The sequence below is a fragment of the Xyrauchen texanus genome, chromosome 17, assembly GCF_025860055.1.
Source record: "Xyrauchen texanus isolate HMW12.3.18 chromosome 17, RBS_HiC_50CHRs, whole genome shotgun sequence".
In the NCBI taxonomy this organism is placed as follows: Eukaryota; Metazoa; Chordata; class Actinopteri; order Cypriniformes; family Catostomidae; genus Xyrauchen; species Xyrauchen texanus.
Window position 1 is genome coordinate 1,231,024 of NC_068292.1, and position 24,910 is coordinate 1,255,933.

A 24,910-nucleotide genomic window follows, 5' to 3' on the forward strand; every position below is an offset into this window, starting at 1 on the left:
ACCCAAATATGCTTAATATGACACTGTCAGATATTTATAAAAACAAATCTGTTGTCTTTTGCCCTTGCTACAGTATGTAGCTCTGATGATTATTCTGATGTCCTTGTTGAATACACTAATTTTATATCAGATCTTGTAGTTACTGTAGATAGAGCTTTAATTGTTGGTGACTTCAACATTCACATAGATAATGAAAATGACACATTGGGATTAACATTTATCAATATTCTCAACTCTCTTGGAGTAAGACAGTATGCGACAGGATCAACTCATCGCCGTACTCATACAAAAGATGTAGTTCCCAAAACCAAGAAGAACTTGATGAAATAACAGAAAATATAAATACAGTCTTCTGTAGCACTCTTGATAGCGTTGTCCCCCTTCGATTAAAGAAAATTAAATAAAAAAAGCCCTGCACCATGGTACAATGATCACACTCATAATCTCAAGAAAATGGAGCGCATGTGGAAGAATACAAAATTAGAGGCATTTTGCGGTGCATGGAAGGATTGTGTCTGTAGGTACTAAAAGCTACCAGGTCAGCATATTTTAGCAAACTCATAGAAAATAACCACAACAATCCTAGGTGTTTATTCAGTACTGTGGCTAAATTAGTTAGGAATAAAGCCTCAACTGAACCATATATTCCATTCGCAGCACATGAGTAATGACTTTAATTTCTTTACTAACAAAATGTAAATAATAATAATATTTGGAATTATGCAATCATCTGTCACAATACCGCAGAAAACAGTGTATCATAATTTTCCTCACTTGCAACTTCAAACCTTTGATGTATCAAATATTTGAAAACAAATATCAAAACATCAAAAGCCAAAACATTTATGTTAGATCCAATACCAACCAAGCTCTTAAAAGAGGTATTCCCTGTAATCTCAGAAACTCTTTTTAATATTATTAACTTCTCGCTATCCTTAGGACAGGCCCTAAGAAACTTTAAAATGGCAGTAATCAAACCGCTTATTAAGAAGCCACAACTAGATCCTGGAGAAATGGCTAATTATAGACCACTTTCAAATCTCCCATTTATGTTGAAAATACTATAAATGGAAGTATCCTCCCAACTATGTTCATTTCTAAAGAGAAATATTATCTATGAACAATGTCAGTCAGTATGTAGGACCCATCACAGTACACAGACTGCAGTTATCAGAGTTACAAACGACTTGCTCTTATCATCTGATCGCAGCTGCATTTCACTTCTTGTGCTTTTAGATTTTAGTGCTGCATTCAACACTATAGATCACAACATTCTCTTGAATAGGCTAGAGAATTATGTTGGCATTTGTTTGTGGACTTGCATTTGCATAGTTTAGACTGCTACCACTTTGTCTATTTAAATGAGGAATGGTCAAAACAAACAAAATTAAACTATGGAGTGCCACAAGGAACAGTTTTAAAGGTCCTCTGCTTATATCCTTTATATTCTTCCCCAGGGAGATATTATCAGGGATCGTGGAATAAGTTTCCACTGTTATGCCGACGATATTTATATTTCTTCAAAACCTGATGAAATTTCACAATTCTCCAAATTAGCAGAATATAATTAAATAAAAGATTGGATGGCCAGAAATTTCATTCTACTCAATTCCAACAAAACAGAGGTAATAATTATTGGACCAAAAACCTCTAAAAAAAAAAAAGAAGCAGCTAAAATATCATTTGACTCTCGATGAATGTACTGTTACATCTTCTTAAACAGTGAAGAACTTAGGTGTTCTATTTTATACCAATCTGTACTTTGAAAATGAAATTACCAATGTTTGTAGAACAGCATTCTTCCACCTAATAAATATTGCTAAATTACAACACATGCTCTCTGCTGCTGATGCCGAAAAACTAATTCATGCATTCATGACCTCAAGAGTGGATTATTGTAATGCATTACTGGGAGGATGTCCAGAAAGATCAATAAATAAACTTCAATTGGTTCAAAATGGAGCAGTCAGAGTGCTGAAGAGAACCAAGAAATATGATCATATTAGCCCCATTTTATCATTTTACATTGGCTACCTGTTAAATTTCATATTAATTTTAAAATTCTGTTAACTACATACAAATCTTTGAATGGACTAGCTCCGCAGTGCTTAAGTGACCTTCTACCACACTATATTCCATCACGTTCATTCCATCAAAATGGAATGGATCCAGCTCCATTCCTGCTTTGTGTTGGACTTCAGTGCTACGTATCGCTGTTTGATAATGACTAAATGCAGCCGGTGTAAGCCAAACATCACTTCAGCCTATTACGATGGACTGATGCCAACTCCAACCATAAGACATGGGATAGTTCATATGCCATTGCCTGAACCTTGGATTTAGGATAGACCTCACCGAAATTACCGGCCGGTTGAACTGCAATGCACCTCACTGATCTCTGCCTGCATCACCTCGGTCTAATGATGGACTACACTGGACTCAAGTCATTAATCTTAAAGTTCATGCAACATCTTTGTTTAAACACTGAGCCTTGACACTTACATAATTTAATCATTTTAAACCATGACTTGCACTATACATAAGTAAAATTGGCATTTTATTCATGATGCTAGCCAGAGGGGAACTGGCCCCCACAGTGAGCCTGGTTTCTCCCAAGGTTATTTTTCTCCATTAACCAACAACTTATGGAGTTTTGTGTTCCTTGCCACAGTCGCCTTCAGTTTACTTACTGGGGTTATAAATACAATTATTATTTAATTACTTATTTTTAAACACAATTGACAATCATATTTGATCAAACTCTACAATGATGAGTTAAGACTATAGATATTACAGTTACAATTTTCTGTCAATGCATGATTTTCCGTAAAGCTGCTTTGAAACGATGTGTGTTGTGAAAGGTGCTATACAAATAAAAATGACTTGACTTGACTTTATCCTCACTCTAGATATCTCTGGGTACATAACTGGCCTGAAGTACATGCATATCCTGTGCCAATCAAAGCTGAAGTGGTCTGCCATTTAATAGAACTGTGATACTGGCTCCCTGTCATGCTTAGGGGCAGAAAGCTGTCTTCGGCTTTTTCAGGGGGCAGTATGGTCTCCTGTGTCCTGGTTCACCATAATTAAAACACACAACTTCCTCCTTAACTATGTGTTGAGGTGTGGGAACATGTGTTGTGGGTTTTGTATGTGTGGACTTCAGGATTTTAACCTGATTTTGAGAGTTTGAACTCACCTCAGACCCCTCAGACTTACCCTTGGCACCTTTCAGGATGCAATCATAGCTGGAGTTACCAGTACCCCTTCTTTCATTAATGTAGGCCTCCACAAGTTTAGCAGCCTATGCAGCAGTGGTTGGATTGTGTTCCTTGACACAGGTCCTCACCTCTGGAAACAATACTCGCAGGTACTACTCAAGCACGATGACCTCCATAATGTTGTCTTTGCTGTTTTGGCTGTACTGGACCCACTTGCATAACATGTCCTTCAGATGTGTGTAGAGTTCCTGTGGTGACTCATCTGCCAGGGTGCTCAAAGAATAGAACCACAGCTTGTATGTCTCAGTGCTGATCTCATACATTTTAAATATGGATTACTTGAGCTGTTCATAGTCCTGTGTTTGAGAAGGGTTCATAGCCATGAAAGCACTCCTGGCCTTGCATGTAAGCAGTGGTATGAGGCAAATGGCCTAATCTCCCCTTGGCCACTGGTAAACCCCTGCCAGTTTTTCAAAAAGGTCAAGAAATGTTCAATGTTGTCCGCATCATCCAGCCTGGCCAATAGCGGCTTCTGGTCTTTCACCCTTGGCAGTTGTCCATCTGAAGCTGAAATTCCAAATCTCATACACTCCATATCCAGCTATATTTAGGTGACATGGTGGCTGATGACTTTTTAATGCTGTTCTCGCTGAGTTATCTCTCTTTCCTGCCACTTGTCCCACTCTCGCTGGTACTGCATGAAGGACTCGAACATCTGTGCAAGAGCCGAAATTGCAGCATGCCCTCCAACAGTAGGGACCTCAGCAGGTTGCACACTATCCTCTGGGATAGCACCCTACTGCACCCTGTCCCAAAGGCTGAACTGTGCCTTCCTCAGGCAGACTTCTCATTTTAGGTGGCATGTCATCAACAAAAAAGGCAATCCCCACAAGTCAATCGACCAGTACTTATCCCACATCTGACACCAATTGTTAGGGTGTACTGGCGGTTAGTGGTGTAAAAAGCGTGACAGGGGGACAGAAATATACAGTTCAGGGTGTTTATTCATTTGACGAATCAGGCTTAGACACAGAGGTAAGATCCATGTGCAGAGTTTCAATAAGAAGAGTAGACAAGTTAGGCAATGGTCATAATCAGGTGAGCAGGCAATACACAGTTCAAACAAATCCAAATCGACAGGCAACAGAGAATAATCCAATAAAACAGGCTATGGAAATTCACACTAATACAGGCTGGTGATAGACGCTTAGAAATGACAACTGCAAAGAGATTTAGGCCCCCTTTTTTAGGCTCCTCCCATGGGCGGAGCTGCTGGCAAAGCAGGGAATGGAGTTCCAGGAGGAGGATCCGGGGGTGGAGCTAGAAGACTCTGAGCGGAGCCATGGAAGACTCTGAGGGCAGAGTCACCATGGTCAGGGACACTGGCAGTGATTGGAAAATGGCCTCCTTGGCCGGGAGTGCTGGCAGTGCTTGGAAAACAGCCTCCATGGTCATGGGCATTGGTAGTGACGAGGGAATGACCTACATGGTCGTGAGCACAGGCAGTGACAGGGGAACGACCTCCATGGTCGTGAGCACGGGCAGTGACAGGGGAACGACCGTGGTTGTGAGCACGGGCAGTGACAGGGGAATGACCTCCGTGATCGAGGACACTGGCAGTGTTAAGGGAACGGTCTCGTTGGTCATGGACACTGGCAGTGACTGGGGAAGGCCAGGAGCACGGAGCTGTGGAAGGCCAGGAGCACAGAGCCATGTAAGGCCAGGAGCACGGAGCCATAGAAGGACAGGAGTAAAGAGTGGTTGCGACCATATTAACATTCAGAGGTTCCAGGTTAAATTATTTTATACAAGATGCAAAGCACATGAGTCCCCATTTTATAATCTCACCATCAATCCAAGAAATCCTGAGGTTGTGTTTGACCAGCCACTGATGGCCAAGAACCACCAGGTTGTTGGGGGCTTGTGTGATCAGAAAGTGGAGATTTTAATGGTGAAGTACTCCCATGTGTAAATTGAGTTCTTGTGTAACTTGGTGTATGGGTCCAGAGTGCAATGGTCTCCCATCTGGAGCTACAACAGAAAGAGAGGACACACAGGGGGCAGTCCAGAGGGAAAACTTATCAACAAGGTGAACATCAATACAATTTCCAGCTGCTCCAGAGTCAATGAGAGCTTCAACAGTGATATTACCCGTGGCTGATCTAAGAGTCACAGGCACAAACATATGATGGTTCTTAATAGGATGAACAGGAATATCCCTCACTGAATCACGATGCAGCGATCTATGTGGCCGATTAGGACAGGAAGTCAGAAAGTGACCATTCTCCCACAGTACAGGCAAAGCCCGTTGGTAATGCATCATTGACGTTCCTCTCTCGTCAGTCTGGCATTAACCAGTTGCATAGATTCAGAAAAAGAGTCAGGAGGAGTATGTAATACCTGGGGAACTACAGCGCGACAGGGTCTCAAATTGTCAAACTTAATGGAGAGAGAGATTAACTGTTCTAGTGAGGGGTTCTCATCACGACTAGTCATCTCCACTTGTAATTTGTGACTCAATCCATTGCGATATATAGTCTTTAATGGTGCATCTGTCCATCCAGTTTGTGCTGCCAAAATGCGAAAAGTGAATGCATAGTCTGCTGCCATAGACTCTCTTTGCACAATATGGATAATGTGATCCTCCACATCTTTGACATGTAGATTTTGCATTGTAATAAAAAAAACATCACATTGACCTTGAGCACTGCTGAACTTCTCTGGGAGAGCGCAAGTTTGAGCCTCTTCGTGAAGTCTCTGGTTGCGAGGATACAGTGGGCGAAACTTGAATTGCTGACTACCTCTGTGAGCTAGCAGAAGAGCGCAGACAGCTTAAAACCTCCTCCATGTTGGTGGAAAGCTGACCAAGTTGTCTGTGATGATCATCGAGTAGACTGGCTGGAGAAGCAAATGCTGCATGAATCGATGAAATCTCCAATGGATCTATGGTTGGCGAACTCTTCTGCGACAAATCTGGCTTAGACACAGAGGTTAGAGCTTTAATAAGAAGAGTAGTCAAGTCAGGCCAGGGTAATAACCAGGTGAGCAGGCAATACACAGTTCAAACAAATCCAAATCAACAGGCAACAGAGAATAATCCAATAAAACAGGCAATGGTAATTCACAGGAATACAGGCTGATGATAGACGCTTTGAAATGACAACTGCTAAGAGATTGGCAAGACTTTGTAAAGATACACAGATTGAGTGGGTTATAAATAGCCAGGAAAAGGTAATCAGCATGATAGGGAACAGGTGTGGAGTGAGAGCCAGTATTCGGGTGAGGAGGACCTCTGGTGGTGGAGAGCTGAACAGGATGCAGAGGTGACAATTCCACAAACGCAAGACTGCAAAATATGTACAGTGGCAAAAACTCAAAGATCCAAAAACTATAATACTAAAAATATATAAACAAAGTTATTTACACGATAAACAAGTATGTATCTTGGCCATGCCAAATAACAGACCCAAAAATACAACAGCAATCCAATAATTCTTAGCAAATTTCAAACACTAAACTCACCAAAGGCTCCCCTCTAAAATGGCTGCTTTTTTTTGTGTGTATGGCTCCTCCTACTCAATTTCACAGTGTATGAAATTAGCAACAGAAAAATACAAAATAAAAAGGTGAGAAAATAATAACATTCACAACATGCAAAGTATGCATTCATATTATTAAACAAAAAGATAATTATAAACAATGAAGACAAACTGACCCCCCCAAAGCAGCTTCCCATGCACCTGGGTTTAACAGGGTAGAAGTGAGCCAGAATGCAAGTACAACTGTGATTTAAATGCATATTTTGAGCTGTTAAATTGATTAAATAAACTGTTACAATTTGTAGTGTTTGGTGTATTTTCTTTGAGCATAAAACAGTTTGAATCAATGCACATTTAACATTTAAACAAAGCAACAAAATTAAATAAAGAAAGAAAAACAAGGCAAATAACAGGGAACAATGAATGCATGTATCACATATAGCAACATTTTTTTCTTTTCTTTTTTTGTTTTTTTGCTGGCATAAAGAAAGTCTTGTGTCAGTGTGTAATGGTGAAAAACATTTAGTGCACACATGTACCTTCCTCAGTCCCTTCAAAATAAAAGTCCTGGGGCACAGTAGGTCTTTGACACATTCAATGTGTTTTCATTTTAATGTTTTTTTTCTAAAAAACACAATTTAATTTCTTCTTAAGCAAATAAAATAATATTAATAATCAATCGTTTTCTGCTTTGGTTCCTTTCAGGCAATTTTACAATTGAGTGGAAAGTTTGGAGACAAGTGCCAAACTAGCACATGCCCACTAGTATTGGAGTTTCTCTGCCAAGGTGTTGCTACAATAATGTAAAATCCCTTTCAACATGCTCTGCCTTTTGACATTTTCCCACACAACTTTTATTAGACAGAAAATTCCCTCTTTCCGTACCTGGGTGTGGTACAAGCATTCCTATCAAATTCCTTGAGCAGGATTCTAATAAGGTGTAACTCTGGTTTATTGTTGTATTAGGGGATATTTGGGGTTATTGGATATACTATATTTGTGGGCTGGGAGTAAATAGTGCATTGCAATTTTTGGTTGATTACTGCTTCTTCTGAATTTGGTTGGAATGGGGGGGGGTACCAGAAATGTTTATCCTCATATCAGCTTGGTCTTACTGAAGATAGAAAAGGACAATATGGGACGATCATGTGCGGTCAAGGAGGGTTCTGCCTCAGACACCGCAATGATTACGGTTGCCAATATTTTATATTCCCAAAAGGAACATGGGCATGAAAACACTTTACATTAATGTTCCCTTTGTTAAGGTTTTTAGAGGGGTTCATTAATGAGTAATACGTAATTTACAAATGCATTATAAATCACTGATATGCGGTTATAAAAGCATACATAAAAAGGGTAACTTCCACTCAGTACCTGCCAAATAGTGAATTCACTTCACCTCGCATGTTAATAAAACATATTCAGCATTAGTAACCTTTGACAATGTACCTTAATGTACAGTGGAGCGGACACATGTGAAAAAGGAGATGCCAACATTAGAGACATACAGTATATGTACATATGACTTATGCTGTGAATGAGCATGAAGTGCTAAAAAGTGTTTTTGCAGAGGACTTAAGATAACTAGGTATGGAAAAGCATATTTATTAAGCATTTATAACTTGTTAGTTAAAATGCTTAGTATATGATAAGTATTGCATTTTATCCATGTTGTTATAACTGCATGTAAATGATTGATAAAGCTTTGGTAGATTACATTAATAATTACTGAACACTTTTATGAACCCTTAACAAAGGGATTATTCATGTAAAGTGTTATCTTTTAACAAATCCTTTGACTTTTACAACAACAACAAAAACAACAACAACTACAACAAAAGCATTGGTATTTTCCAATACATTGATGATGACAGTGAGGATGATGATGGTGCTGCTGGGAAATTTAAACACTTAATTTGACCTTAAATGTATCAAACTGATTAAAATGATGAAACAGGCTGTTAGAGTCTAATGTTGCGAAGATCATTTGTGTCCCGACCATGCAGTGATTATTCTTACAGACACACATGGGCCCTGCCATAATGTTGAGAGCTGAGATGCAACCAGTAAGCACGGCCAAGTGAAAGTTTGCTATGGTGCTTTAAATGTGGATCATGGGCCTGTTAAATCAGTACACTTACCATGTCTCTCCCAAGACCTTAAGCATAAAATGCTACAATTCAGTTGGTGCTGAAATTCTGCACAAAAGCTCCATTTGACCAATGCTAACTCAAGTCTGGCTCTGGTCATCATTGAGTCCAGAGGGGATTTACTTAGTAACCATGGTTGGGAGAGATGTCCTGGTTCCCTTTAATAGCATTAAGGGTTCAAACCGTTAGGGCTGTAATCTAAAGAGAGAAGAGACTCCAGCACATGCCTTTGATCTCATTGCTTTTGGCTGTTTAAAGTCGACAGTTTAGCTGAATGCCATTCCCTGTTTTCATTTGTGCTACATGAGTTTCACAGTCTTGTAAGTATTGCCCTACACCTGTACTTAAAAAATGTACATTGACATGCTTGAGGAACACATTGATTTTTGAGTTCTATGAAATCCAAATACAAATGTTACTCTGCACGGCAAGAACTGCCTCATGTAGTCTGCATGCAGATGACAGAACTTAAATTCAGTAGAACTCATTTGTTCATTACCGTGAAATGGAGGTTGAATAAGAATGCACAAACAAACCTGAAGCAAATCCAGAGTTTTTTTTTATTTATTAGTATTATTATTTTATGCACTATGGCAAACTTAAAATCATGTTCACCCTCTTTTAGATTGTAAATAGATGTAAAACACCACATGAAACTCCACCAACAAATATGTGTGTATGTGTGGTTGTGTTGTTTTAAACATGGTCTAGAAGTCTGAAGTCTAAAAGTGTTTTTTTTCCTAATCTAAAAAAAACTTTGATGTCAATTCAACCTTTGAAATATGCAGAATTCACCCACAGTAATAACTGCTTTGCTAAGCTGAGGTTTGGCATTTGACAGAAGAAGAGCAGAAAAAAATGAAACCTTGCTTTAGGGCATGTGAACTACTGTCCATAATCTATAAATGTGTGTATATAGATGCATGTAACCGCATACACAATCGTGTTACCAATATTTATGAAAAGAAAAAAAAAAGGTGCTCCTGTTTTTAATCAGATGAGTTTTAAATGTCAGAGAGTGCTACAAGTATATTCAGTAAAGTTACATTGGGCTCTTGCAGTTACAGGGGTAAGCCCCATAAATCAATTAAGTGTGAACACGCTTTATTGCCTGTAGATTACGCGTGCCATTGTTTGACAAGGGTCAGACTTCAACCTGTTTAGGCTTTATTTTCCCTATTGTCCCGAAAGACGAAATTTGATATTGAACATTTCTGAAAAAAAAAATTAATTGTAAAAAAATATATATATATATGATATAGGGCTATATATATATAGCCTATATATATTTATAAACGCCATAAATGCAATTATTAACAGTCTACCAAAAACATTTTTTTATTACAGCATAGTAAATGTGTGGATACAATTAGCTTTTAGCCCATATGTAACACTTATTTTAAAAAATGTATTTAAAAAAATATATATATAAACAAAATATTCCACCAACATTTCTCAAGATTGAATGTCCTTTCTCAACGTCTCTGTTTTTGTCGTTTGGAGATATTTTCAGTGTCATATCTGCATGACCTTCAGCTCTGCGCGTTTCCAGCGGGTTATCATCATTGCCATTGCTGCTACTGTCTGATGTGTTCCTCTGATTGGCATCAGTGCCCTCAGATATTTTCAACAGATCCTCCACTCGCGGCCATCTGGGGCTGATCACAATCACTGGCTTCTTCTGAGCCGTTAAACTATTAAATCCACTATTTCCTTTCAACGAATATAACTTTAGTGACGCTCGAGCAGCGACCCCATACAAGAGCGAGACCAGGACCCTGGAAACGAAGACCGCAACGCATTTTAGTTTGGTTACATGCAAACGCAAACATCAAGACATCATGAAGTTAATGTCTTAAATGACAATTAATTAATGCATTTGATTTGTATGTATACAATTTGTAAATAAACATTCTATGAAAATACACTTTACTTAAATACACTAGCCTATATTAAAAATAAAAATGTGCAGAACTCAAATGATAGGCTAAATATATAAAAAGTTAACACAGAAGGGTTATTTAAAAACAAACAAAAACAAATATAGGGGTGCTGCAAATGTAGTGCATTTTGAACTGCTATTGTTGGAAGTTATTTCTTTATGTGGTGGGATTAAGTGAGATTATCGTTACCGACATTAAATCAGAACTGTCATGAGTTTTATCAGTGGTATTAATAATTTTGGGGGGTTGTAGCTAAATGGCGCTTGTAGGCTATGCATGTTAATGAAGTCCGCATGATTATTCACGACATCACCTTGTTCAGTATTTAACAATGAAACATAAATACAAAGTCCCCCAACGCCCCCACCTTGCCCCCACTCCGTGTGTACAGTTGTAAAGTGCCTCTGGGTTATAAGTGTGAGTGAGTGTGTGTGTGTGTGTGTGTGTGTGTGTGTGTGCGCGCGCGCGCGCGCTCATGTGAGGAAAAGAGAGAGGGGAGAAATGGAAAGACACCTTTTCCTGGAATTCCGTAATAATAATAATAATAATAATAAAACGTTATAATGTTGTATCACTGTCCCGTACAATACTGAGAACGAGATCTTAACATATAAAGTAGTCGACAAAGTGTCTTTTGAAAGTTCAGCATATTAGAAACTGATAGTAAATACGAATGAATCAATGCATGCGATTTAAGGTATGGATGTATCTTTAATTATTTAGATCCAGTCCAATAAAATAATAAAGCCAATGCTTAGTTTCAATAATTTAATTTTGTATAAATATTGCAATTTTCTACCAACCACTGACTGTAAATATGCACCTTGAGAAAGGATACAGTTGTTTAATCGCCAATACCTCGTGAAGATCAGTATCATCGCGAATGTTGTTTTAATTCTCCAGTGTTTATAAGAATTATGAGCCATTCAAAATGTTCCTGTCCGTTTATTTCGGCAGTGCTGGGCAGCTGTAAATCGTGTAGACAGGTTGTCACACTACAGTGAATGGATTCTAATGCTAAACATTTAACATACAATCCTCCAAACAGTGCAAAAGTGGCCCTGGCCAATGCACTAACTACATGCGCCAACGAGGAGGAGCTTGGGACGCCAATCAAAGCATCAACTTCAAATTGTATCTGAGAGATCAGCCCAGGACCTAGGGGCAGAGACATCAGTTGGAGCTCAATTGTTGATCTGATCACATCCGACGGACTTGCTGAAAAAGAGAAGCTGAGATTTGAAGAGGAGCATTTACCGGTTTTACCCTGCGCTGCTTGAGAGAGAAACTCTTTCGCTTCTTCTTTTGGTGGGCTATTCGCTTTTTGGCTTGATTTGGGTTCCGACGTGGCGAAGGAGATGTCTTTCCCCCAGCTGGGTTACCCGCAGTATTTAAGTGCCTCCCAGGCGGTGTATGGAGGTGACCGTCCGGGAGTGCTGACTTCTTCATCCCGAGGAGGTAGCGCTGAGATCGGTGGAAGCGCGTCCGCGGCGGCCGCTGCGGTGTCGTCGGTGTTGGGCATGTATCCGTACGCACACAACTACAGCGCTTTCCTGCCTTACACCAGCGCCGATCTGGCACTTTTCTCTCAAATGGTAAGCAAATTATATGTGCATTCATTTAAAATAACGGATATTATTTCGCTTTTTTATTGCTTTTCTGTTTTCTCAGCGTATTGTATCCCAGGACAATTTTTGGGTGAATTGACACACATAGGATTGACACACATACAACGTTAACTGAACCGAAGCTTACGTTGTGCATGGCAAGGTTACAGCTTTTTAACATTCAGACTTTATTTTTATTTGTATTAATAATAATACAATTATTAATAATAATAACAATAATAAATCCTAATAGAGTACAATAAGTAAATTCGGTGTTTCCGTCCGCCATGTTATTCCCAGAAAAGTTTTGTCCCGGTTTGGATACTAACTTGGAGAACTGTTGTGCGGATTTTTAGAAATGACATGAAAAATTCATACATTTTAATCAGTTAATTTAAATGGTTTCAATTGAGCACTTTATTGTTGTCCGAGTATATTTTCTCGCCCTGTAAAAAAGAAATCAAACGAATTATTGTTTGAAACGGTTTTCCTTAGTAAAAATGCATTGTAACCAACAGTTTACTAACTTTTTAAATAAAATAAAATAATGCAAAAAATAAATAAATACAATTGAAGCCAATAAATAAAAAAGTGGAAATTAAAAAGCTGTTTAATCTAGTGAAAGATAATACTATTGCAGCATCAGTTTTCTATACCCAAACAGCAGAATAGAAAAGAATTACCAAAATGAAAAAGAGAGATATACATTTTTACGCCTCAATAGACTATAACAAATATGTTATCTTTAATCCCCATTGTGTGGAGAAATACCTCACTACCACAATGCCGCAACATTATTTATTAGTTCAAATGAAACACTTAAGCAGTCTGTCGATGTTTGTTCTATCAATGAAAAATAAAGATATCGGTAGTTAAGTCTAAATCAAGGGTTAACCCTAAATTAATTATAGGCCTACATATAGTTGTACACACAATCACACAATGGTCTCAAATTAATGAGATCATATTGATTGTATTGGTCATCCCTATCTCTCTCTCTCTCTCTCTCTCTCTCTCTCCCTCTCTCATATTTTATCAAAGTTTGGGATGACATGATTTTTTTCTGTTGCTTGGCCTAGCTTTTTTAAATGCCACAACGTTGGTCAAAGGTTAAAACAAATGTTATTTTAAAGAGGTCGAGTTAAATGTTGCTTCAAATAAATCAGTTTTGGTCTTTTACGAGTAGGACAGGCAAATAGAGCACAGACAAATTGCAATATAGGCTACACGAGTGAAATGATAAAAACTCACATCTATCATTTCAAGAAAGAGAAAGTTAGAAAGGGGATTTTTGACGCATGCAACATCACTTCTGTGAGTGCACAAAACACATTTCTAATATTAAGTTCCTTGTATCTTGTCGATGCCATTTTAGGGTTCTCAGTATGAGTTAAAAGACAGCCCTGGTGTTCATCCTGCCAGCTTTGCTGCCCACACTGGCCCTGCGTTCTACCCCTACGGGCAGTTTCAGTATGGAGACCCTGCCAGGCCTAAGAACGCCACACGGGAGAGTACCAGCACTCTGAAGGCCTGGCTCAACGAGCACAGGAAAAACCCCTATCCCACCAAAGGCGAGAAGATCATGCTGGCCATCATCACCAAGATGACCCTCACCCAAGTGTCAACATGGTTCGCCAACGCCAGAAGGAGACTCAAGAAAGAGAACAAGGTGACATGGGGTGCCAGAAGCAAAGAGGATGAAGATGGCAACATATTTGGGAGTGATAACGAGGGGGATGCCGAGAAAAACGAGGATGAGGAGGAAATAGATTTGGAGAGCATAGATATTGACAAGATCGACTACAATGATGGAGATCAAAGCAATGAGGAGGATGAGGAGAAGCGGGCGGAGCTCGAGAGCCTGCAGGAGAAACGGCACACACTTGCGCTGCAGGCCCACGAGGCCTACGAAAAATCCAAAGCAAACGCAATTTCCGTCAGCAAAGAGACGTCTGATGGAAACAACAACAACACAAGGGTACTGTCCCCCAGTCGACAGGGAAGTTTTCAAGTTCCTGTTAGCAATAAGCCCAAAATATGGTCGCTAGCGGAAACAGCAACTAGTCCAGATAGCTCGCTGAAACCTACGTCACCCTCAGTTCCCGCCACTCACGCGGGTGCTCACCCAGCCTTCCTGCCCAGCCATGGACTGTACACATGCCAGATTGGAAAGTTCCACAACTGGACAAATGGCGCGTTCCTGGGCCAGAACTCCCTGCTGAACGTCCGATCTTTCCTCGGTGTCAATCAGCATCACCATAATCATCATGTTCACGCGCAGCAGCAGCAACAACAGCCCACGTCGGTGGTGGTGTCATCTATGGCAGCCGTGAATAGTGACAAGGCGCCAGAGGACCTCAGTCCAAAACACATAGGTATGCATAAAACACTAGGCCTGTATGCACAGTGTGTGCGGAAAACATGTGCTCCACATTGCAATGCTATAATAATAATAGGATAATAATTATAATAATAATAATAATTATTATTATTATTATTATTATAGTTGTTGTTGTTTTTTGTTGCTTTAAATATTTATTGTAAAGCGCAAATCCTAATTACTTTTTGTTTTATCATAGATCGGGAAAATGTTCTCAGAAGTGAGTCACCGACGCACCCTTTAAAGTCATCGTTTCGTCCTCTTCATGACAGGTACATTTGCACTCTACATTATTATTATTATATATATATATATATATATATATATATATATATATATATATATATATATATATATATATATATATATATATATATATATATATTACGATAAAACGCACTTTTATCAAACGTGTTTTATAGCCGCTTATCTGAGAAAGACTCATGGGATAAAGCTATTTCCTAGCAGACAGGAAGAGAAAAATCTGCGCTCAGCTCTTATAATACATAGTTGTGCTTTTCCTGGTGACAAAGGGCCACGAATCCCCCTCCCCACACACACACACACACACACACACTCTGTCTCTCAGGAGAATAACTACTTATCAAGTCACCAAGGCTGTGTGCTTTTCCTAAAGACCCTTGGGAAATGGGAACCTCGGGGGAGCAGTCTGGCTGAAACTTTCCCCTTTTAAGAGCCACATTTTTACCATGCAGGCCCGTTGCGTTTTTTCTTTTCTTTTTCTGTCTTGACTTACAGTTACGTATGTCCTCCGGCATAATCGCGCCAGTCTCACTCGTGGATTTGCTAGTAAATAACAGTAGTCCGTTTTTTGTACTACCTATATCAAAACGAAACATAGGCTACTTGTTAGTAAATATGGATGGATTTACCTCTTATTTAAATAACTTTCATTAATAATGTTTTTGTATCGCTTAACAGAATTACTATAGACAATATACATTCACTGTGTTTTTGAAATTCATGGATCTTTGCATAATTCCTCTATATTTTACACTTATTAGTGGTGCAAATATATTACTATTTATGCGAACATAGCTACTTATCTGTTAAGAAAAGCCTAATCTTTTGATAATGACTAATATTAGTTAGTAATAAAAAGTATTATGTAGCATTATCGACACGAATGACTTATTTGAGTTGCAAAGCGTTATGCAGACACGGCATCACATCTAACTCTGAGTCTGTCTGTCTCCCCAGCCCAAGAAACCAGCAGGAATCAACACAGAGGGTCCTAACTGCTCTCTCTTCCGCTTGATCAAGACATTTGCCCTGGAAAAAAAGACTGATGGCACTCATAATGGGACAATGGAAACGAAATCAATTCAGCATAGCGTTCAGTTACTCTAAAACAAATGGCCGAGTTTGATTAGCACCCGGTGGAGTTGTACATAATGACACCTGTGATCCCTTCCTTACCGTGGGACATTTGGTAGGCTTATTTTGTCTTTATGTGTTGGTGTTTTCCTTTAAGGTGACCGACATTTGTAAATAGTGAGTTGAAGGAGTTTGTTCAGATCATATATTTTGTCTAATAAACGAAATGAAATTATAGACAAATTCAAAGTACGTTTTTTGTGGTTTCTGAATGGGTTAAGATATTAGAGAAGTTACCACATTTATTTATTTCTTCAAAATTTCTTCTGTTTTTCTTTAAGTGAATATTATTATTATTATTATTATTATTACCTCTGAATAATCTCTGGTAGTAATAGGCAACTGAATGATTTTTAAAGTGAAAAAACAAAAAAACTGAAATTGCTGGTTGTTTCGTTTGTAAAGGACACAGAATAGATTTTAAAATATTTTGCGGGAGTGTTCAAATTCAATTGTTAAATGGAGCTGGCTGGAAATGCATTGAGGTGCTAATAAGAGACCAGATGGCTGCTGGCGGCAGAAAATGGACCGAAGCAGCTGGGAATATCATTAAGTAATAATGTGGGAACGCCCTGTGCAAACAAAATCAAATGGTTAAAATCTAATCTGTCAGAGAAAGAAGAAAAGAAAAAACTCGATACGATAATGAATTATTAATTTGTTGGGGAGAGTGACATTCAGTTCAGAGGGTCTGGAGTGAGGCCTCTGAGCGTCTTCAACACGAGACTTCTTATAATAATATTTAGCCTAATAATTTCATTTTCTGGCACAATATTGCAGTTTCAAACTGCATGACAAATTAATTATAAAACAAGAGGCTTCACGGGGTGTTTTCCAATGTTTCTGGGAGTGTAATTCATACATTTTCCAACAAAATGTTCAAATATATCCACTGTTAAAAACTCATCAGAGAACATAGAAACAGAAAGAAAGAAAGAAAAATATTTAAGATCTAAGTCTTTCTCTTTTCAAATGGCGATTAAAGCAACTATTTACAAAGGTTATTCAAATAAACTAATCAAGCTGTATGACACTGTATGCTTCTTATATATTACGTTAAATGTTCTCTGTATTTATTTGTCCATTTAACACATTATACAGATAACCAAGATGCAGAATTTCAAATAAATGAAAGCTTACAGCGACCTCTATAGATTCATTGAGTCATTACAGCTGTTTTGCACAGAACAGATCCAGGAGCAATTGAAATATATACATAAATAAATAATAAAATATGAACTATTTTTCCTAAACATCAGACAGCATTACAGTTCAGAAAATTATTTAAGACATTTTTTATCTTTTTATGTAGATAAAATATATCTACATATATAGGGGCTGTAGATAAAAAATGTCTAAAATAATTTTCTGAACTGTAATGCTGTCTGATGTTATATATATATATATATATATATATATATATATATATATATATATATATATATATATATATATATATATATACTTGACTATAACTTTCAGTCGTCCACTAAAATAAATACAACCTTTTACAAACAATAACTCTAAATAATATTGGTAAGATTGATTTGAAACAAAGTTTGAAATATAAACCCGAAATGTTGTTGTTGTGTTTTGTTCTGTTTTGTTTGTTAGCCTACATACAACTTTTGCGACAAAAATGTTGTGTTGTAATTGAGCCTTTAATGCTTTTCATGTGTTTGTTTAATATTTGATATTGCCTATTTGTAACACTAATACTATTACTGGTTAGGCGATTGTGCTACAACTATACCAATAATAATGTTTATTAAAAACAGTAACGAAAAAGTAAAAAAAAAGTAAAAAAAAAAAAAAGAAAGAAAGAAAGAAAAGATCCCATATGCGCTTCTTTAAATGTGTCTAAATGAACAACGGTGACTTATTATGTTTATTTATTTATTATTCAATCGCCTTTTCCCGATTTTTGAAAAATAATACCGTTCGGCATGTCACATACCCTATTTATAGTTTTGCTTAAATTATTACTGAATAGGCCTAATAATAATAATAATAATTTGAAGAAGAAGAGGAAGAAAAAAAATATATAATAGCTATTAAGACGTATTAAATTAGGGCAGGTGGGCAAATTTCAGTTCTCACCCCGTTATTTTGTCTCCATCTCTTTTCATGTGCTTGTTGTGGTTGAAATTAAATAACCTCCTGGTGTTCCATTTATATCTTTTGTCCTGTGCTAGTGTGGGGTTAGTGCTGGAGGCCATCGGGTTGGGATTCGCTAATAAACACGCAATTACTCATTCTGTACAGTCAATTGTCTAACGAGAAATAAACGGGGCTGGAACCCGTAATTACTCTGACACTTCCAGCAACTCTCACACACCGCCCCGGGCAATAAATACAAGCCAAAAGAGGACGTAACAGAATAAAGGAAAATACAAGAGTGGGGGTGATAGAAATAGAGGGGGAGACATCTGGGAAAAAAAGACAACATAATAATCACATTAATCATTATCATAATTTTATATGAAAGACATGGATAATGTAATGGTTAGAACAACAACATCATCATCAACAACAACAACAAAAACCTAGACTGATGAATGACTTAAAAGCCCAGCAGGAATAATAAATAATGAAAAATATTATATTTGCAACTGTTGCTCTCACATAGAGCAAAACTTATTATGCTTGAACAAGTAGTTCTCCCCTATTATGCTTCTACAGTATAGGACAGAGAGAGAGAGAGAGAGAGAGAGAGAGAGAGAGAGAGAGAGAGAAGGGTGAGTGGGGAGGAAAGTTTATCACTGTCTTGTCGTTTTGGCAGAAACAGTCCATTCATACACCCCCTGCCCAACAACACAAATGTCCCCTCCCGGTAACCCCCTTCATCCACCATCACCACCACCCCACGGTGTTGGCTTTTTGAAGACGCCGCCAGTATCTCTGAAGAACTAATCCATTTATCTAGTTTCATGTGTGCACTGGGTGAATGCCTTCAACAATGGTCGGGCCCTGCTGGGAAATGCAAGTCGGGGAGTCCAGTAGTCACACACATCCACAGTTTCCATACACCATGTTATGGTTTGACTGCTTTGCTGTTCCTTGTTTTCAAAACAACAATAAAATGTTGAATGGGACAAATACCTTGGTCATCGTCTTTTCATCCCAGGAGCGATGGGTTGCTGTAGAACATTCCACCGGATGAGGCAGGGCCTCTGGTTCGAGAGACAGAGAGAGAGAGAGGGTGGGAGGGAGCTACTTTCATGCCACTTGCACAAACTGTAGCAACAAGAGACAACTGCTAGTGGGGACCAGCTTTTGGAATAGCTCGGTTGGTTGACTGAAAAACAGTAGCATACACTACAGAACCCAGCCACACAGACAAATATCTCCTCGCTGATGTGATGCCATTGATGGTTTGGGTTAATTCCAGAGGGCCTGCAAAAACATCAACAGTGTTATTTGCTGACGTTTTTGAATGATCTGGCAGGTGTTAGTGACAGACTAGATTTACATACATCTATATGTATATATATATATATATATATATATATACTGTGCGTGTGTGTGTTTGTGTGAGTGTGTTTGTGTGAGTGTCTGTGTGTGTCTGAGTGTGTTTGTGTGAGTGTCTGTGTGTGTGTGTGTGTTTGTGTAGATAGATAGATAGATAGATAGATAGATAGATAGATAGATAGATAGATAGATAGATAGATAGATAGATAGATAGATAGATAGATATAAAATACATTTAGATAGTAAGATAGAAAGACAGACACACATACATATATTTTGAATATATCAGTTTATTTATTTTTATTAATATTGCTCTTCGCTATTAATATAGACAAATAAAAAATGCAGTCAGAGCATTATGCAATTATAATTATATAAATAATCTAACATTTTAGAAGTGCTACCATAGTCATAAATATTATACAATTATATATTTAAATATTATGATATATCATTATATATTTATAAACATTATAAAAATATTATATCTTAAATATTAACCCATTGATGCATGAATGATTGCATAGAATATATATTTTTTCTTCTTTCAAATATATACAATATAAATACATAAATAAGCAATACTACACTAAAATATATAGATAGATATTAATTTGCATAACATAATAAATAAATAAAAAATGGTGGAGCTGTCCACCAAACCCTACAGCCCATTCTCACTCCCGAGGCGTCAAATACTGCCGCTTGTGCAAGAGCCCAGGGGCAATGTGTTGCAAAAACCGTTGTTCGGTACAGGGGCCACATTGGGCTTTAAAGTAATAATTCACACAAAACTGAAAATTCTCTCATCATCCTTATGCCATCACGGATATGTATGAATATCTCAGCTCATACAATGCAAGTGAATAGGTGCCAAAATTTTGAAGCTCCAAAAATCACATAAATCAGCATAAAAGTAGCCTAATCCATGTGACTCCTGTTGTTAAATCCATGTCTTCAGAAGAGATATGATAGGTTTGGTGGTCAATCTACAGACCCAAAAGCACCCTCTGGCATCTGTATTCGACGCTCACATAGGGCAGCCTAAAAGGGAGGCATCACTGCCAATCTTCGGATACTGCGTGTGTTTAACTGCAAAACTATTTATTATACTAAATACTATATATTAGTGTGGTTATAACACACAATCATGTCGATTAATTTAGATCTCCTAACCCAACCCCATTACTGAACCTAAGAAATTATATTATTATATTATTCATGTTTAACCTCCTTGATAACTGGTAAGGTTTAGGGATGGTGTTGGGTAAATTTATTAAAAATAATTTTAATTTTAATGCCCAAACCTAACCAGAAGCATATAAATTAAAGTCACTATATTTTATTTAAAATAAAAATTATACAAAAGCACTATAATAATTCCAAACCATACGATAGCATTGTGTGAGGAAGAGAGTGAGACTGAAGATTTTAAAGATTTTAATGCCGGGTTCACACATTCTCCATGAGCAGGATGTGAGTGAAGTGGTCATGTTTGACGTTCACATAGGTCGCGAAAACAGCAGTTCGCCCTCCTGCACCCAGAGCCGTTGAGCTCAAGACAAAAATAGGCTCAACGCTGAAACTTTCTGCTCACTGCCACATCGGGGTCCCTTCTGGGATGTGTCAATTCGTGACACAGGTTTGCAGTGGGAAAGGTGTAATCTGTTAATATGGGAGCCGAAATGAAAACGCGCCACTCACGCAGGATGTGTGAACCTGGCGTAATAGCTGAAAATCTTCCCCCTCCTTGAAAGTAGTGCCATTCAAATACTGGTCACACATCTCATTCAAAAGATACATCCAAACTTGAGCTCACCAAATTCTGTAAAAGTCTGGCTCCCTTCGCGACAGTCTTTGATGGCGAACGTTTGTCATTGAAAGCACTGTGTTTGCCAGATGCATTGGAATCTGATGCCAAAGGGTGCTTTTGGCGTCCACCTGTTGATGCGCTGGGCTCTTTCACAAGCAGCAGTATTCAACGCTTCAGGAGTAAGAACAGGTTGAACCCTAACCCAGAGTGAGAGTGCATTGTTTGATCCTTCCCTGAGGCTGCATTTGTCTTGTGTTTTGCCTAATAAACAGCAGACAGCCATTACAGAGCTTCATCCCTCTCCATGAACATTTCCACAGAGACTATTAATACAGTCAAGACTTTCCTGTGCTCCTTGGTGATGTGATGCCATTGTGGGTTTGGGTTAATTCCAGAGGGCTGTACAAAGAGAAATGGATGAATATGAAGTGTCACCCAGCAGCTGGGGCCTGGCTCAGTTATTCCCTCTCTGCACATGTGCACAGCAGAGGCTGATATCAGATCAGTTCCTCTATTCTGTATCACAATCAATCTAGATTTTTTCTTTAACCCGCCAGAGTGAATCAGGATCTAAACCCACCACTTAACAGACTTGTGTCTGCTTATGAGAATGCAGTGTATTATCGGACTATGACTTCTGGGGGTTTTGAGCACCATGGGCAGCCATAGATGATGAATTAGTTTGATGTTGCAGATCACACACTGATATGGTTGAGAATACATTACAGAATGTGGACACAGTTGAGTCTAACCAGTTCATTATTCTTGTCCGCCTCTGTGTCCTGGAGGTGTTAAATGTTGCCCAACCCAGACGCTCAACAAAGCACTCGTTAGCATTCAGGGTGTGATCTTAAAGTACAGCACATCCTCAGTGACATCACAACACTAAAAACCTAAAAACTCCTCATATTTCATCTGTTAGCATGAGGTTAAACAATCAAGTTGCCTTCAGTAAGTGCAAATAGTGATAGATGCTATTTACACTAAGTATAAAAAGCAACAAAAAGCATCTTCTTTGCACTAAGTGCAAATAGTGTTACATGCCATTTGCACTCTGGTTAAATAAAAGAATCCTGGTGCAAATAATGGTGTATGCTATTTACACCCCAGTGCAAATAGTGGCAGATATTATTTGCACTCCAGCCCCGGTGCAAATAATGGTAGATTCTAGGGATGTGTCCGAAGCCGAAAGGCACGAATAATGACTTAAAAACGAATAACGGATTCATCCGAATAATATAAAACAATCCTTATGTCTGATTATCCATGAAACACAAGGATAAAGAGACATTTTAAATAAACATATAAAAAATGACAACAAATGTATAAATCTGTGCAGCCAATATTTCTAATGTGTAAACCTTTGAATGAAAATGAACACAGTGCGATTTCAGATTGGATGTTCGCAGTCTCGACTCCATTTGTGGTCTCTGTTAATTATGCACATCTGGAGCTTGACAAGTGTAATATTAACTAAGATACGACATCGTGTACACTTTCCACTTCTTGAAATGTCTTTGTTAATGTATCACACAATTCACATGTGATTCCCATCTATTTATTTATAGCCTAAACCTGAGCATGATGTTAAATTCCTGACATGAAGTGATGCTTTCACGTTGTAGTTCATCAGGGGTGGAAAGAGTGCTGAAAAACAATACTCAAGTTAAAGTACAGTTACTTCTTAAAAAATTTAGTTTGAGTAGAGTAAAAGTACATTCCCTAAAACTTCTCATGTAAGAGTAAAAGAGTAGCTCATTTAAAAGTACTCATGAGTACTGAGTAGTGAGCAATGTGTTGCAAAAACCATTGTTCGATACAGGGGCCACATTGGGCTTTAAAGTAATAATTCACACAAAACTGAAAATTCTCTCATCATCCTTATGCCATCACGGATATGTATGAATATCTCAGCTCATACAATGCAAGTGAATAGGTGCCAAAATTTTGAAGCTCAAAAAATCATATAAATCAGCATAAAAGTAGCCTAATCCATGTGACTCCTGTTGTTAAATCCATGTCTTCAGAAGAGATATGATAGGTTTGGTGAGAAACAGATCAAGAATTTCTAGCAAATAATTACTTAAATATTGATCTTTTTCTCACCCACACTCATCATATCACTTCTGAAGTCATGGATTTAACCACTGGATTCACATGGATTACTTTTGTGCTGCCTTTATGTGCAAGATTTTGGCATCCATTCTATGGATAAAAAAAACATCAAGGTTACGTGTGTGACCTCCGTTCCCTGATGGAGGGAACGAGACGTTGTGTCGAAGAAGCGACACTAGGGGTCTCTCTTGAGCACCGAATATGCCTCTGATCTATGAAAAAAGGCCAATGACAAGTTGGCAGACAGTATTTGCATACACCGCCCCCAGACATATGGGTATAAAAGCGGGGAAATACATAGAGTTCATTCAGGATTTTTCTGAGGAGCCAGAAATGGTCTGTCCACAACAGTGGCTCGGCTCAGCGACGTGGCCGGGAGGACACAATGTCTCAGTCCCTCCATCAGGGAATGGAGGTTACATACGTAACCCAGGAAGGGGGCCTCTTAGGTCACATGTGGGAAAATGGCACGATGGTAGATCCAGCCTCAAGGAGGGGGAGCTGGAACTGCCTAAGGGAGACGCGGGTCCACTCGCAAGGGGACCATACTGCGGAAAATACACACAGGAAGAGTCCACGCAGGAGTCACGGCCTGTGGAGCACCTATTCCAGTACAGGGTAGATTTGAGTACCCACAGTGGATTGGGTCGCCGAATTCCTCCGCTGAATTGCGGACCCACAGGGCTAGGGAGGAGTCATCCAGGAATCCGAATGAACAGTATCTCCTGGGAGAGAAAGCGCACAGTTTTACCTCAGCTGAGGGAAAGGGCGCTAGGTGCAAGCGATCCACCCCGTCAGTCCGTCAGCGTGTACCGAGTTCTACAGGCTGAGAAAACACAGGACGATACTGACTCAACCCTGAGATTGTAAAACCTTGCAAATGTATTAGGTGTAGCCCAACCCGCTGCTCTACATATGTCTGCCAGGGAGGTGCCCCTGGCCAGTGCCCATGAGGACGCACCACTCCTTGTTGAGTGTGCTCGGACCCGCAAGGGGGGGCACGGACTGGGTGTGATAGGCCAATGAAATGGCGTCCACTACCCAGTGGGAAAGCCTCTGTTTGTAGACAGAGTTCCCTTTCTGATGTCCACCAAAGCAGACAAAGAGCTGCTCAGAACGTCTGAAGCTCTGCGTGCAGTCCAACAAAGCACGTACCATACACAGCAACGAAGGGGCTGGGTCTGCCACCTCCTGGGGCAGCGCTTGCAGGTTCACTATCTGGTCTCTGAAGGGTGTGGTAGGAACCTTGGGCATGTAGCCCGGTCGCGGTCTT

At 38.8% G+C, this 24,910-nt stretch overlaps 1 protein-coding gene across 1 annotated transcript; it reads left to right on the plus strand.

Moving 5' to 3' along the window:
• Nucleotides 1-11,986: 11,986 nt before the first annotated feature.
• Nucleotides 11,987-17,210, plus strand: LOC127658038 (iroquois-class homeodomain protein irx-1-like). The gene is made up of 4 exons (XM_052147106.1): nucleotides 11,987-12,448; nucleotides 13,836-14,835; nucleotides 15,040-15,112; nucleotides 16,062-17,210. The coding sequence occupies exons 1-4, from the start codon at nucleotides 12,212-12,214 to the stop codon at nucleotides 16,117-16,119; spliced, it is 1,368 nt and encodes a 455-aa protein (XP_052003066.1). The 5' UTR covers nucleotides 11,987-12,211; the 3' UTR covers nucleotides 16,120-17,210.
• Nucleotides 17,211-24,910: the final 7,700 nt, after the last annotated feature.